The 16,197-nt window shown below is 33.5% G+C and overlaps 1 protein-coding gene across 6 annotated transcripts in view; it reads left to right on the top strand.

Moving 5' to 3' along the window:
- Window positions 1-2,026: 2,026 nt before the first annotated feature.
- The window catches only part of LOC115440987 (sodium/hydrogen exchanger 9B2), a 45,697-nt gene continuing 31,526 nt past the window's right edge, over window positions 2,027-16,197 (top strand). Inside the window, exons 1-2 of one of the 6 annotated variants that reach the window (XM_037441759.1) lie at window positions 2,100-2,213; window positions 2,798-3,097. In XM_037441759.1, coding sequence (XP_037297656.1) covers window positions 2,873-3,097 — 225 coding nt within the window. In that variant the 5' untranslated portion in view covers window positions 2,100-2,213; window positions 2,798-2,872. Of the gene's footprint in view, window positions 2,214-2,412; window positions 3,098-11,430; window positions 11,743-15,621; window positions 15,643-16,197 lie in introns of those variants that run through there. The other 5 variants (XM_037441762.1, XM_037441761.1, XM_030165535.2 and 2 more) reach the window with 5 other exon arrangements.

Here is a 16,197-nt window from a genome sequence, read left to right as displayed (position 1 = left end):
TTATGGCAGAAGTGCAAATGTAAATTACTACAGAAATATTACCGCTAATGCAAATGAATAAGGTAGTTCTTGCGTCATTTCTTGCTGCACGAATAAAAGCGATTAAGGAGTAAGAGAACGATTTCCTCGAAGACTTACGACGTACTAGTCTAAGAACACAAAATAAAAAAATGCTCCGAACTTCTGTATCGCGAGTTTTGGCCCCGTTTTACAAATAAACACACAGAAACGCGCATATACACACACGTACATACACAAAAATCACGCTTTTATCCCCAAAGCGGTAAACACAGGTGCAACTAGGACATCTTACGCCAAGTGTATTCCATGCCCTGATGTGTAGGGGGCGAATTTATCGCTATATTACACACAAATTCCATACTTCGGGCTGGTAGTGAGCGCAAAAACCTAAACATCACTTTACCTGACCGGGAATTCGAATCCAGGACTTCTAAGCAATGGTCGTATCGCGCACGTGATACAACTGCGCCACCGAGGCAGACCACGTTTTATCATATTTTACTTTGACCATGAGAAAGGCTTGCTCGTAAAAAACTTCAGATATGTTTCCTTACCAATTCTTAAATGCAAATATTAGATTGAATGAAATATTAAATTTAAGTTTATAAGTGTGGCAGATCTTTCCTATGCGATTGTATAGACAATCGACGATGTGTCAGCACTGTTATATTCGTGTTTCAATGACATTGTAGCCGGTGCAGGCAATTACGAGCCGGTCATCTTGTCACTTACCATCAGGTGAGCAGCTTGTTCGTCTCGCCCTTCATTTTACTAATATTATAAATGCGGAAGTTTGTGAAAAGGTTTCGATGTTTGTTTAGAGCAAACGCAGAAACAACTGAACAGATTTGGACGATATTTGTCACGTGGATAGACCATGACTTGTATAAACACACAGGCTACTTTTTATCCCGGTAATTTGCTCCCGTAGGAAATAAAACAATTGTTTGGTCCTATTTTTCTAAGTAGATGGCGCTAGCGTCCCACAGGATGTTAGGAACTTTTGTAACAGAAAGGACTTTTCGCGCGAGCAAAGCCTTAAGAAAGACCGGGTTGTATATAAAAATGAATACATAAAAGTAAATTCATGTATGAATAAGCTAGTTTTATCACTTGGGTGGGTAATGAATTCGACGAATGGTGGGTGCAGCATTTGTTCTGCCCATCCCTCCGGGATACAGTTTTGAGTCATATTAATGTATTAACGTAGAACATACGATTGCTTGATTAATTACCGTATCGCACTAACAAGATCGTGTTTTTATCAATAACAAGTATAACAACTAATAAAATATTAATATTCATTAATATAACACTCAGCGGCGGTTTTAATATCTACACGATTATGGAAATTAATTCGCGGTGCAATGCGCAATAGCATGGATAACCAGAATTAAAAATTATACGCAATTATAATTCTACCATTTGCTTGTTTATTGGTACGCATGGTTTTTATATTCGGACTATACCCAAATACGTAAAATATATATTATAGTGTATGATTAACTCGATTGTTCATTCTGAACGCTGGTCAGACACTAAACATTATGTACTTGTTTATTCCAATTTTAGGGATTAGAACCCTGTTGTTTTATGACAATGTTGCTCCATACGTTAGCTTTCATAGGTGTTTAGTCATTTCTCATGTTTTTAAAATATTTTTTTAATAACACCCTAGCTACTTCTGATGCAGGAGCCGACAATAAACTTATTTAGATTGCTTACACATCAGAGGAATTAATTTAAGAAAGTAAACCAAAGCTATCTAAATCTTTACAAATCGATGACTATACAAGACATTATAACCAATATAAAATAAAGGCGGAAAAAGTTGTAATGCATTACGAAATATTATATAATAATTATTTGGAATATAAAACAAAGTACTTGTTTGCGCTAGCATAATCCAGGCAATGATTTTTAAAAATTATAGATAATGAAAATGAAACGAAAAATTTTCCGTACGCACACATACACATTCATCACATTGACATATTATCAGGTAAAAGAGCTGAAAAATTTAACCAACACGAATAGCTTTAGTTATTGTTCTGACAGTACGAACAAAAGGACAACTTGTGTTTGTAATTTACACATAGTGTATGAAAACCTCTCAATCGGGAAATTGTCGAGTTTTCAGACGTTGCGTGCTAATGACAAATCTTTACTTTTTATAATACCGTTGCATCCAGGTAAGATTATTCATTATTTATTGTAAAGATCTTTAACTAAATGATGTTCTACCGGTATTTATATGTTTCAAAAACTCGTGACCCAGTATGTATTTATACTATAATGATTACATTGCACATTAATGTTAATGATGCTGAGATAGCGCGGCAGCCGGCAGCTAACAGTGTTATGAGATCCCTTCAATTAACATTGCGGCATTTGACAAGTAGCGCAGGAGAGCGCGGCGGGTGCGCTCGACGAGTGCGCCGGCGCGGGCCGCCAGTCCGACCGGACCCCGGCGCTCGCCTGCACACACTGACCACACGGCACACACCCGTGCCGAGATCATCTTCAAACGTGTTAAGTGTTTGTGTAAATCCTGAAACAAACGTTCGTCCTCAGCCGTCACCAGCTCGCTGGAGTGATCCGGTTCAAGGTCTTACGTGATCGAAGCAAGGTGTTAACACAAAGGGCCTTCGTCTCACGTACTAGAGCAGCTGACTACTGTATTTTTTATATTATCAATGCTCTTTCACCTTCGTCGAAATATCTTATCTGACAGCCGATACAAACTACTTCCGATCCGGCCTGTTTTATTTTTCAGGCTCAGTGAATGTACTGTCGAATATTTGAGTGAGTCGAGTATGATGTATAAGTGTTTTAAAAATAAATATAAAAAATGAAACGTCGGGACAATATACGTAGTTCTAAAAAAGAGAAAAAGGCAAAAAAGCAAGATAAAGGTAGGCCTGAAAACCGTGGGTCAAACCGTCAAGCAACGAAAAAAAATATTGAAACGACTGCTACTTCTAACGGACGAAGCAAGCGGTCTGGTGTGGAAGCAGTCAAATTACATATTCAAGCGACCGGCGGCACCGGAAGAACATCACGCTCAGCCACGTCGGTAACGTACACAACTGTTCCTTGTTACGTACTAATAATTATTTACAACAGTTAGTATTTTTGTTTTAACTTGTCTCAGACGGGAAATCAAATCGAATAATAAATGTATGTAATGTGACGAACGCAGTCGTAAGTTCTAGTCTTCCTACGATGAGCTGAAACAATCAAATGAATCTTAATTCTCACGTGACGCGAACATTAAATGTAATCAGAATAGACAACGACATTTGTAACACAGATGGAAATACTTTATAGGAATACTTGTTTAATGTTAAGTAATTATTTCAAACAATAAACCATGCAGCGCCTGCGACAAAGTGGGACGTTGTGTCACTATGTATTAACTTGTTAAAGAGAATAACAAAATAATACCTTCCTTCGACTTTGACGCAAAAACCATGTGATGCGTTTATCACATTTACAAAGATCGTGACAAATAAAGATTACCGACCAGTGGAAAGGCCTAATAGTCTCGCCACCTTGAAAATGACACAATAATGATAATAATTTTAAAGATAAACTCACTTTATTAAATCTCTCAACTAATATTTAACATCTTGTTTATAATCTCATCGATTAATATTTATTTATTGTTGTATATATTTATTTCATACAAAAACCTATGCTAGGGCGAGCCGAGCCCAAGCCAAGCTCAGATACGCGCATAGTAATGAAAGTATCGATACCCTTCTTAATACTTTCCAGTAATGCAATAAAAGCATATAAGAGTTTTGTTTTTATAGCGGCATTTCGATAAACAAAAAAAAATATTATATCTAATTACAATATTGTACAAGACTTTCAATTATTTAGTCAATGCAAACTTAAAATTACATGATTCATAAACAAAGTTAATATTGTCTTGACATATTATATTCCGATATGTACATGGAAAAAATGCTTTTAGCATAATGTGGAGTCCCAAATTAATATTTTCTTTATAATTCTGTGTGCTTCTTGTTTGAGTTTGAGCTCAGTTCAATGTAGTATGATGTCTAATATCTCTGTGTGTTTATGCAAATTGAGACTAAAGGATTCTTTATTTATTTAAAGCGCTAATCTCAGGAATTACTAAACCAACTTTGATTTTTTTTTTAATAGGAAGCTACGTTACTACTCATCAATGCTATAGACTACAAACTAACTACTAAAACTTTTTCACGCGGGTTAAGCCGCAGGCAAAGCTAGTAATATATAAAAGTAATTATTTATAATATAAAGCACACAAAAGTAACATGTTTGTCTAATATTTTAAGCGAACGATAAGGAGACTAATTACTAGCAAATAGCAATAACTACTTAAACACACTTGAAGTAAAATTAGCGCGCTTAGCGCAATTCAAATGCTTAAATATTATTTAATCAACAACCAACATATAATAATATTATGTATTATGTCATATGAAATCCTTTGTATATATTATTTATCTATTAATACTTGTATAAATAAGAATCTGTATACCATAAAGATAACAAAAGTTTGTTGTTACTTTAAAGTATTGCTTTTACTAATTCTAATAGACATGATGGAAAATTTTTATAAATATTAAGATTATTTGTTTAAAGATATATATTTTAATCATCAATATAAAAAATAATAAAAAAAATCGTCATCACCATAGATACCTACTCACCTCTCGTCATTTAACATGCGGCATGGACACCGCTATGCTTTCCATAAGATGCAGTGCGGTCACTTTGCCGTGCTCAAGCAAATTTTTTTTTTTGTTTATTGCTTTGAATAACGAGGCGAGTTAGCTGTTCCCCTGGTGGTAAGCGGTACGATCGCCTATAAACAGTTGAAACACCATTAAACACCTTGAATTACAAAGTATTTTTTTGGTATTCCACTGCGCTCGCCATGCTGAGACATAAGATATTAAGTCTTATTATGACCGGTAGTTACACTGGCTCCAAATATTCTTCAAACCAGTACATAGCAGTAATTATATATTACTGCTTGGCGGCAGAAATAGACATTGCGGTGGTACCTACTCAGGCGGACTCACACATAAAAGACCCATCAATCAATTAAGCAAGCATTTAATCTAATTAATTGTCTCTGCTGGATGGTAAATCTGTTATTCACATACGATTCGTATAACGTAAACTCCTGCATTAATAGCAAGAGTCTTGAAACAAAATTAGTTATATATTAGAATCCATAAAATGTTTATATTTATATTATTTATGTATTGTTAATACACAATATTTAGTGAATTTTTACTCAACCACCAGTCCTGATAACAGTTTCCGCCGGAGAAGAACGGGCAAGAAACTCAACTTTGGCTATTTTCTTCTCTCTAGTGTTCTTCTTTCTTTTCAATAAATCAAAGGTATAAAGTAGGTACAGCGTATAATACAATTTTTTTTAATTATTATTTTGTTTCGAGCAGTTCATTTATTTACTTGAAAAATAATACATTTCCACTTCCCGTACGAGTGTAATAATCATCACAACATGTCAGGTCACTCAGAAATCATAAAATAATATGATGATCAATTTTTTTCTAATATTCTATTAATAATTTAATTAATAGCAATTAGATATAGTAAACGAAATGGTCAGACCAGTCCACTCAAACAGCACCCGTTCACGAGAATGACGCATGTGCGCATGATGCATGGGCCTCCTTAAACACGTTGCAGGATACCACTGCAGACACAGCCTGTTAGGGGGTATATTAATTAAATTATACTGATTACTAGGCATATGACATCTTATGCCTCAGAAGGACGAGCCGTTTTAGAGGCGTTTACAGTTTCTTTTAGCGCGGGCGGGAGCCTAGTTAAGCAACATAATTGCTTCTGCGCAGTGACGCCAAGTGGTCCATTGACCACGCACAGATGATACCATGATAGAATCCTCCAATGCTCCTCTACCCACTGGACAGATATTAAAGTACCTCTGTTGTTACAATTATATTAACGAAAATGGTGATACACAAGGTGTTTGACATATTGAGGATAAAACTCTTAACCTTGCTCTCATATCGTGGCTATAAAATGCTTTCCTTTTATAATTGCATTCTTACCAATATTTCGATAAGCAAGTAGATTGAGACCTGTATTTAAATATTTTTGCAGTCTTATTGCTGATAATCGTGCAGTCGTTAGTATATTTTCACATAAAGAAGTAGTTGGACAAGGCTACTATAACATTGTTGTGGACAGCTTTACTTTTCAACATACATATGACCTTCACTAACATCTGAAGTCTCATAAAAACTATAATTCGTTTATCGCCTTCAATTGGGTAAACAACCTTTGACCTTACATTTATTTACAGCAAATATATTTAATTCTTATTTGGAATCTTGTGTGTTATCTTTAAGGAACAAAATACATGTTTCAGATTGCGTAAAGTTTTTCCATTTCTTTGCACAAACAAAAATAATAATTATCTTGCATGCACTCTGTCGCTATTAATACTTCTTCATGGTCTATATCAATAATTATCCTATGAGAAATAGTTAAAGATGGACAAAATTTACGAGATTATGAAGAAACATGTATATTTTTTTACTTACGAGTGTAAAATCGCACTGCAGGCTCCTTAAGTGGCTTATAAAATAAGAAGTCTCTAACACTAAATGACCCCAGAATTTAATAATCGGACGCACTAATAACACTGGCTGTAATATCCTTCGAACCGACATACTTGAGTGCTGGCATATGGTTGCTTGACTGCATAGACATCGCGTACTAAACTATTACAACACGATTTAATTAGAGCTGTTTGCAATTATTCTTTCGTACGTAAACTTATGACTTAAAATAAGATACAATAATTATAAATGTAAATAGGTGTGATTCAAAATAATTCCATAACATTTTAGAAAAGGATAACATTATTAAGACGTCTATTTATCACATTGTTACCAAAATATAATGTTTATGTTGGATATAATCTTAATCACCATACAAATAATGTATTTTTCCGCGGGGCCGACCACCTCATGTCACGAGACCATCAACTTTAAAAAATATACAGATAATCGCTAACAAGGTGAACTACCGACTTGTTACATACACACTACTAGATAGATATAAATCTTTGATACCATTTTGTAGACTGCATTTCTACACAGTTGCGTTTTAAATGCACATCGATTCTTGGACCTCTTTTTTGGCTAAGTTCCTAATGGGTACCCGCGGAACCATATTACTAACCCTACGCTGCCCGTTTCCTCAACATTTAAGTAACGGTTACTCGATACCTGACCAGGTATCTAATCAAGTATCCCTCCTTCCTATAATGCTGGTTCCTTACACCGTATCATGCAGAAGCGTCTTAGTAGACTTGATTGTGTCGAATAGCATGAGTCAGCCAATACTTTATTTGGATGGCATCACGCTTACTATCAGAAGCAGTGCAGAAATTTTGCCGTGTCCGGATAAAAAAAATAAAATGTAAAATAAAGAAGTTTCTCTATCATTTTGTTGACTAACCCGCTTGCCTAATATTAAAGCCATGAACATCAACACTACCAAAAATAATATATTGAATTGAAAATCACTTCGCTCGTCAACCTGATATATGTTAAATATCATAACATCGACTAATTACATTGCCTACAAACCATAAAACAAGAGTACGAAGAGCACTGACTGCTTGGACAGACAAAGGAATTAAGATGGAACCAATACAATTAGACTATCGCGTATATTTATCACACAGTAATAGGTAGCAGGTTGACTTTTAGCAAGAAATATTTTATTATGACGCTTGTACAACAGTGAAGGGAATACAACCCGATTCCTGCCGGCTTCACTTTAGTAATATATGTAAAATCTAATTATCATTAGAACGACATTCAGGTCGCATTTATGCCTGTTATTACCTATATGTTGGGTCCGATTTTCTTTCGAGGAATTTCACCCTTATCAACTGATATACAACAGTCATACATTACGGATTCAGAACCATTAATGCGATAGTCCTTCGCGCACTACGCCGGATTTGTAAATTATCATAATTAATTTCTCGCAATGAAATTTTTTTCAACATGCAATACAAAGATCGCATATCAAATGATATAGAAAAGCCAATACACTTTGAAGTGGTCAACGTGCTTGATATAAGCTAACATAATCACCAGCTCACTGATAGTGTCAATACGGAATTTTTAGTGAGTATATCTTGAAGATGAACTACTGGTCGACATTGCGTCATCGCCCTCACCATTAAAATGGACATTTTTACAACATGTCAATCATGTTTATGATCTACTTTAAATTTAATTATAATGTAAAATATTTTATTGCATCATGGAACAAAAATAAATTCAGAGAACTGTAATCGCATTAGTAGTACTTCTATCTACCCTTCAATGATATAGCGTCATACGCTTATGCTGATAACTTGGAGTGTAAATTAGGAATCGCAAGGATGAAAATTCAAAAATTCTTATTGAAACATCACAAAAGTAGGTATGTACTTACCAATGACATAAAGCAGGCATTGAACCTTCGATCCCTGGTGTCGTAGCCGGCTTCTAAAAGATAATATATCATTGAACTTACTAGTATTACCTAGAGTGTATCCTTCACGATGTTTTAGATAGTCTTTTATACAAAGAACACTGCGAAAAATCATTGTTTTCTGTCTTAAAGAACATTGCAAGTAATGTCATTACTGCGCAAAATGGGACTTAAATATATTTTTTCAGAGTAACAAAAGAGGTGTAATGTATAAAGTATTGATGCTTGTGGTAGGATATATTTTATATCCGCCTGATAGCGAGCACCGTACACAAGGTGTTAAAACCCACCATAGTGGCCCACGCACGTGTGTCGCGTTCTGAGATCAGCCTATGTATATGGGGTTCCAACAGGCCAGCATACTTATGTCGACTGCCGAGGGGTAATCATATATCGTCAGTCGCTATTCTATTGTACCCCACTCCACTTACTATCAGGAACAATGGGGTCACTTTGTCGTGTATGTATGAATAAACTACCTAGTTTAATATTCTATAACAATATTGACTAGAAACATTTAAGGGCACATTTATCGCCTACTGCCTAAAGCCAACCCTTTCGGATTTATCGGGAGCCAGTATTATCTCTACATTGTCTTCTTTTACTACAGTTTAAAGATAAAAGCGCGAAAGATAATGTAAATGTAGATTATAATATGCACGCGATAATACAATCATGTGACACCCACTTCAATCTGTCCGGTTCGTTCTTAAAAAATATCAGATTATGCTCCTGACATTGCTTTATTCTTTGTTTATGTGCGTGCCCACTATCAATAACCTTAACTGTTTATAAGTACTTAACGCTGAACACGATATCTTCATTTAAACTGAATCAAAAAGTAAAAGTCCATCTGACAATTTGTGTAAAAGTAGTAAAATATATCAACTAAAATATAATATTAAAACAACAAAGTTATAGAACCTAAGTGAGGTATCAAGCTTTCCGGCGTTGGTTAATGAATCCTGATTCTTATAATCGGTACGTAGAATCTGAAATAACAGACAGTAATTACACACTATAATTATGTATATACATGTAATTATCTTTCTTTAATACTACTCGCAGTGTATCATTTAAATAGTGGTTCGTTGTTCTACACACAGGTCCAATCGGCTTCCACACAACGAAGGGAATTTCCCCGCGATTAACTTGCCATTTGCAGAAAGAATGTTTACGCATTAAGCTCTTATAATATTATATGAAATTTACCTATCAGTGATAGATATAGATATTGGATAATATTTGATTACGCAGATCAGTGTTGAAACGAAAAAAAACTCTTAAAGATGCAATTCTAAGCTAATAATGAAACATAACAATTAGTTAGAATATAACTAAATTAATTCATTATAATATTTCGCTATATCCGTGTAATACCTACGTTTAAAATTTTCAGCATTTTTTAAACTATCGGTGAAGTGCCAATAAAGTGCAATAATAATGCCCATAGGAAAATAAATACATAAAGAGAATTATTCTTCAATCATCGATTAGTGTAATAATCAATACTAACATTTGTAAAACTACAAATATTATTTAATGGTTTAATTAAAAAAATATTTTTTTAAAAATTATAATATTCCAGTAATGAATGTTGGATAATTCACAATTTGATGTCATAAGTAATTATTGTAATCATATAAATAGGTGTATAACTAACATTAAATAACCTTTCTAATATAACAAATTTAAAAGTTGTTTCGATGATTATTATAAGTAAACGCATTACGAATTTGAATAGAATTAGACGCACAAATCAACCAAGTCATGGAGTAATTTTATCCAGAAGAAAATATTTATATTTATAGGAGCTTTTATTCCAGATACGCCACTACGCAAGTGGAACCGAAGTAAAAAATATGTATTGAATAAAATAAAAAAAGAAACGATTCTTAAAATTTTGCATTATTTTAGTCTCAGTCCGCTTGTAATATTCTGTAATAATAAAAGACAAATAACAACGATGTCATATACATAATGATATATAAGTAAATATATCATATCAGTAATATTTTGCTAAACAAATATCTTCCATATGTTAATATTACATGATCTTTTTATGCTAACATATTTGACTTGGAATGGAATTTCATAAGCTCAGATACGGGTGGCGGCTCACGGTCCTTACTCGTCATAACTATCGTGATAGTTAATGCAAACAGTAAATTAAACGACTCAACTGAGTATTCGAGGGATCACCCTTCTTAAATGTTTAATGTTGACTTTTAATAATGGAATAATTACCAGCAATAGTAGTTGTGGCCGATAGACATATTAGCTGATTAATTGTTATGTATTTAACATTTATCGTTATGTAAAAGCTTTTTTGTGAATAGCGAAATTATTTTTATGCCGGGATAACAACCGAGGAAATAAGTTGGGTGCATCTTTGTCTATTAAGGGGCCAAGAGCGTTTCTAAATTACAATAGTAATGGTCGTAGTTATTTACCATAACACGCCAACTAGATTGTTTATACTTGATCTTTATTATTTACACGTGACTGGTATAAAACGCACGGAAACCAATGAAATGAAGCAGTAACGCTGAAGGTGCTCCACTGTTTTTGACGCGTTTTCCGGATTCCCAAGCGAGAGCCATCTCGTGACCCGTGAGAATTAACTCTAATGTGATAATGAACAAAACAAAGGATATGCCATTTATGCTTGTGTAAAATTGACGTCATCCCTTGTAAACGATTGAAAACTCTCAGTTGTATATAATGCAGTAGATGTGATTAAATGCAGGCAGTCAATACATTTTCCTAAAAAAACGAGGTAGTGGAATTGACGCGTGAATAATTGTCGTATGCCCTCAGTCCCCAGATCACGTAGATCCGTTCTGAGATTCCGATTCCGTCAGTAGTGGCCGCGGCAGTGCGCCGCCGTCCACACCCGCGCTCAGCTCTCATCTCGTCCTTATCCCTTATCTTTAAGGTGTCATTCAGACGGCCTCGTGGCTGAAGTATTGCGACTTCACTCCCTTGCCACAGTTGACGCGATATCGCGGGTATCGACGATCTCCTCCGACCACAGTTTACTGTGTTGTGTTATTGATTTAGTATCGCCGATGTAATTTGCGACACTTAACGTTAAAGAGTTAAACGATACCGAAACCAATTTTGCTTGATGCCTGTTGGTTTCATAGTTTCCTTCATCAAGTAAGTACTTTTCAAATTCTTTTATTTTATGTATTTTCCTAATATATAAAGATAACAGGGTAAATTATGTTCTCACGTTTGTATTCGTTAAAAGTGCAAAAGAAATGCTAATTGATTGTTGACATGCCACAGTGTTAACAATAGGTATAATTTGGTTGACGTTTATCTTATTTATGTGACCGCATATAAAATACTCTGTAACAACACTAAATAAGGAATGGTTTTACACATTTGTAACCGAAGAAGTATCCAACACATTAGCGAATAAACTAAACAAATTGTAAAACTGCATTATTTTTCTATGAAGTCTTTTGTGTATAATATACACTTTAATTTACCATGAATTAATGATATTTATATTATTATTTCAGAAAAAAATTGTAATATTACTAAATGTTAATAATATTTTTGTAAAAATAACAATATTACACAGTAACATCGTTTAAGATAGATGGCTATTATGTTTTTATTTTATTAGCTTATACTGACATTGTTTTCAGAACTGTCATATACATAATATAATGAAGTATATTCATCATCGTACATATATTATTGTTTTTATTTCATCTAGTCACAAAATAGTTGGGTTTTGCATAATATTGTCAAGTGTAGTTTTTCTTGTGATTCCGTCCGCGTTCAAGTCTTTTTCCGACATAATGTTATGTAGCCTAGATTACTCTGAAAAAAGATTCTGCTACCAATACAATTGATAGATAAACAAGTACATTATTATTATTATTTTTTATTGCTTTGAATTACGAGATGAGCTTGCCGTTCGCCTGATGGTAAGCGAGACGACCGCCCATTAACAATAGAAACACCATCCAACACCTCGAATTACAAAGTATTCTTTGGTATTCCACTGCCCTCGCCATCCTGAGACATGAGATGTTAAGTCTATTATGTCCAGTAGTTGCACTTGCTAAAATGTCCTTCAAACCGGAACACAACAGTGACTTCACACTGTTGCTTGGCAGCCGAAATAGACATTGCGGTAGTATCTACGCAGGCGGACTCTCACATATGAGAGATCTACCACTAGTAAATAAACCCAACATATAATATAGAGATATAACCGAAATAAAAGTATATTTATTTGAATTTTAATAACCATGTAAGAAAATCATAAACCTCTCAGTTCACTTCAGCGGAAAAAATACTATGATATAAAGTTGACGTATGACATATTGTACGCAGATTTCGATGTTTGAATGACATGGAGGTATTTAGTATTACAATTCTGTTAAACGTTATTTTATGCTGTGTCATCGTACTCCGGGGGTAAATGTTGAAGTACTTTAAATCATTTTACAATAAGCCAATTTTTGCAGTGAAAAGTAGCATTTTGCATTCCAATTATGTATAAAATTTGAGGAAAACCTTAAAAGCAAGCAATAACGTCTTTGTCCGTATTATATAATGACACGATATGTATCTAAATTATCACATTGAAAATGGTCCTAAATCAACACTAAATAAAGTTTGCAAGTGTGTGTAAATTAATGTATTGTCGATTCTAAAAAATAATTTACTAAAATGTTTTAGTGTTTTAAAGTTACTAATTTTATGAAAGGTTTTGGTAATTTGATTAGCTTAATTCCTTTAAAAGGCCATTGCGTGGGGGAAGGTATCCGCAACGGGAGTGCATATTGCCATAAATATAAAATAATATTAATTAAACATTTTAACACAAAGTTGATTAACGTCCATATTTAATTTCCCTAAAATCACCTTGGAAAACTGACCGTCACACAATAGACAACTGGGTATTACTAACAATAACGCCATAAGAATATTAAACAAACAGGAAAAATACGTAACTGTATAGCTAACTAGAACGATATATAACAAGCCTCTTCTTAATTTAATCGTTTAAACAGTAACGCTTGTAAGTATATTGTGTTAAAATTTTGCTTGTAAAGGAGTTTTTAAAATGTATTTCTGTAACTTACGTGTAAAAGCCGTAATTTGAGACTATTATTGAACTACGTTACTGAATAGCAGCATACAAATAATGTTAAAATTTGTATATAAGTATTTAATATTTTTTTAAATGCAATATATTGTGTTAGATTGCAAAATTTTAACGTTTCGTGTCTCACTGTTCCATTGAGGATCACTTTCTTGGGTTAATATCTAATGATTTTATAACAATGAAAATTTCTAGGTTCGTATAATATAAATATACTTATTTAACGCCGTAAAACTTCAAGCCACAAATATTTTTATAAAGAAATAAGCAATATGTGAAAACTAGTTAAAAGTCGATATTCCTGATTGAAAAACAATCTATTTTTATAGATTTGCTGGTTAATATTCTTTCATTTAACTTGCTCTCTGCCTCCTTCTTTATACTTCGACATTGTGTAGGCGAATAATTATCCTGATATGTTTACAACAACCTCTCGCCCTTCGACAAAATATAGAATAACTATAATTATATATAATAAAATATTATTTTATTATATCTATACCCGTCTTGTCTCTGCTTATTTGTATGCAAAATACATTTCTTGCCTAAAAAGAAAATGTCTGTGCTTGACGAAAATGTCATATTAAATAGGAAATACTTAAATTTACTGGTGATAGGTCTTGAGTCCGCTTGGGAGATACCACCACAATGTTTATTTCTGCCGCTAAGCAGCAGTGTGTCATTACTATTGTGTTCCGATTTGAAGAACATTTTAGCCAGTGTAACTATACTCATGTCTCGGGATGGCGAGCGCAGTGGAATACCAAACAATACTTTGTAATTCAATGTGTTGGATGGTGTTTCTTCTGTTTATGGGCGGTCGGTCGTTTCGCTTACTATCACGCGAACGGCAAGCTCGTATCTTCATTCAAAGTAATAAAGAAAATATTTATAAAATCGAATGCGATGATGACATTCCATTTTTATATTTCTCAGTACTTCAATGTCTGTATCGTTGTTTTTACAGTACCTTATATTTTCCGGGACGTATAAACTAGGTTTTTCTGGAAAAAACCATCCAAATTGTCTAAAAGATTTATGAAATCAATTCCGCTACTAACGTCAGACGTGACGTGATTCGTGGCAACGAATCTTTGTCCAAACTAAATGAACAAACAAAAAGAACTTTAATTTTAAATGGGCTTAGCGCCCGCAAATACATTTGGCGCATAAACGAAAGAATTAATTATATGTAAAACTCTCTCTCTCTGGAGACACAAGTCACATTGATTAATTTAAAAATAGAAAGTATTACAATATTGTATTTAGAATGATTATATTATGTATGTTTATTATAGAAACATAAATAATTCGTAATGTATTCGTAATTCGGACATTCAATATATTTGAAAATTTATAATTAATTTATTTGCGGTAATAAACCTGACAAAATTATAAACCTTAAACATGTGATGAATGTTATTGTAGAGTTTTAAAAGAGTTATCACTTTTCCGTTAATATTTAGCAGACTATAGAAAGGGTTTTAATTTACTCTTCAAATATTTTAAAGTATTGTTAATGTTATTAGCGCAAAAATACATTTAACAGGATGCAATTTGAAAAGACTATGCAGCGCGGCTATTATTATTTATTGAACACTAAATTAAAATTCTAGTTACTTTTCAAAGCTATTAAACAACATATAAACCTGCGATATATGTAGATTGAAAACCATTACTACGACGGCTATAAGATATTAATTCTTCTCCAATTGATTTGGATGGGCGGCACAAGGCAGTCTATGCGTGGTCGGTGACACTCAACAGTGTCATCATAATTATCTAAACGACTGGACGCTAGGAAGCCACAAATACTATGCGTTAGTTACTACATATTCTTAATCGAACAAGTATTTAATAACTTCGCTATTTAACTATTCAACTTAGTTTGAAGTGAAAGTGAGCTGCGCGGGTTGCAGAATAAAATGGTTAGTGAATATTATTTAATTTTATTCCTAATGTTTAATTTGTGTTATATTTATTTTATTTGCGGGTTTGTTTTCCTAGCTCATATTTAAAATAACCTTTATTATTTTTCTCATTTTTCCTTATTAATACGAATTACGAACCAATAGAAGAAAAATTTAAAGTGTAACATTGTAACATCATTAGCTTTTTGTTTACATTTACTTTTTAAATCATAGGTAATATGAGTATAACGAAGTAGGCAAATATTTAAGGAATTGAAAGGTTCAATTCTTCTTCACAAATAAATAAATATTATATTAAGTTGTTTACCACTTATTGTAGTGTTAATTCGGCTTGATGCATTTGGTATTATTACATTGTGATAATGATTTCTAGTCGTGACTTTTGCGTTTGATTTAACCGCGTGTGCCCGTAACGCAAACTGGCTGATAGTATTATAAACACAATGAAATAATCGTTAGTTCTGTTGACGTGCTCACGCGGCTGAAAGAGATTAGCACCATATTGAAACTAATTGAAAGATTTACTGCCCATTTTGCATGTATGAACCAGAT

Source organism: Manduca sexta, chromosome 23 (assembly GCF_014839805.1).
Source record: "Manduca sexta isolate Smith_Timp_Sample1 chromosome 23, JHU_Msex_v1.0, whole genome shotgun sequence".
Lineage (NCBI taxonomy): Eukaryota > Metazoa > Arthropoda > Insecta > Lepidoptera > Sphingidae > Manduca > Manduca sexta.
Note: the sequence above shows the minus strand (reverse complement) of the source record. Positions and strands in the feature narration are given on the sequence as shown.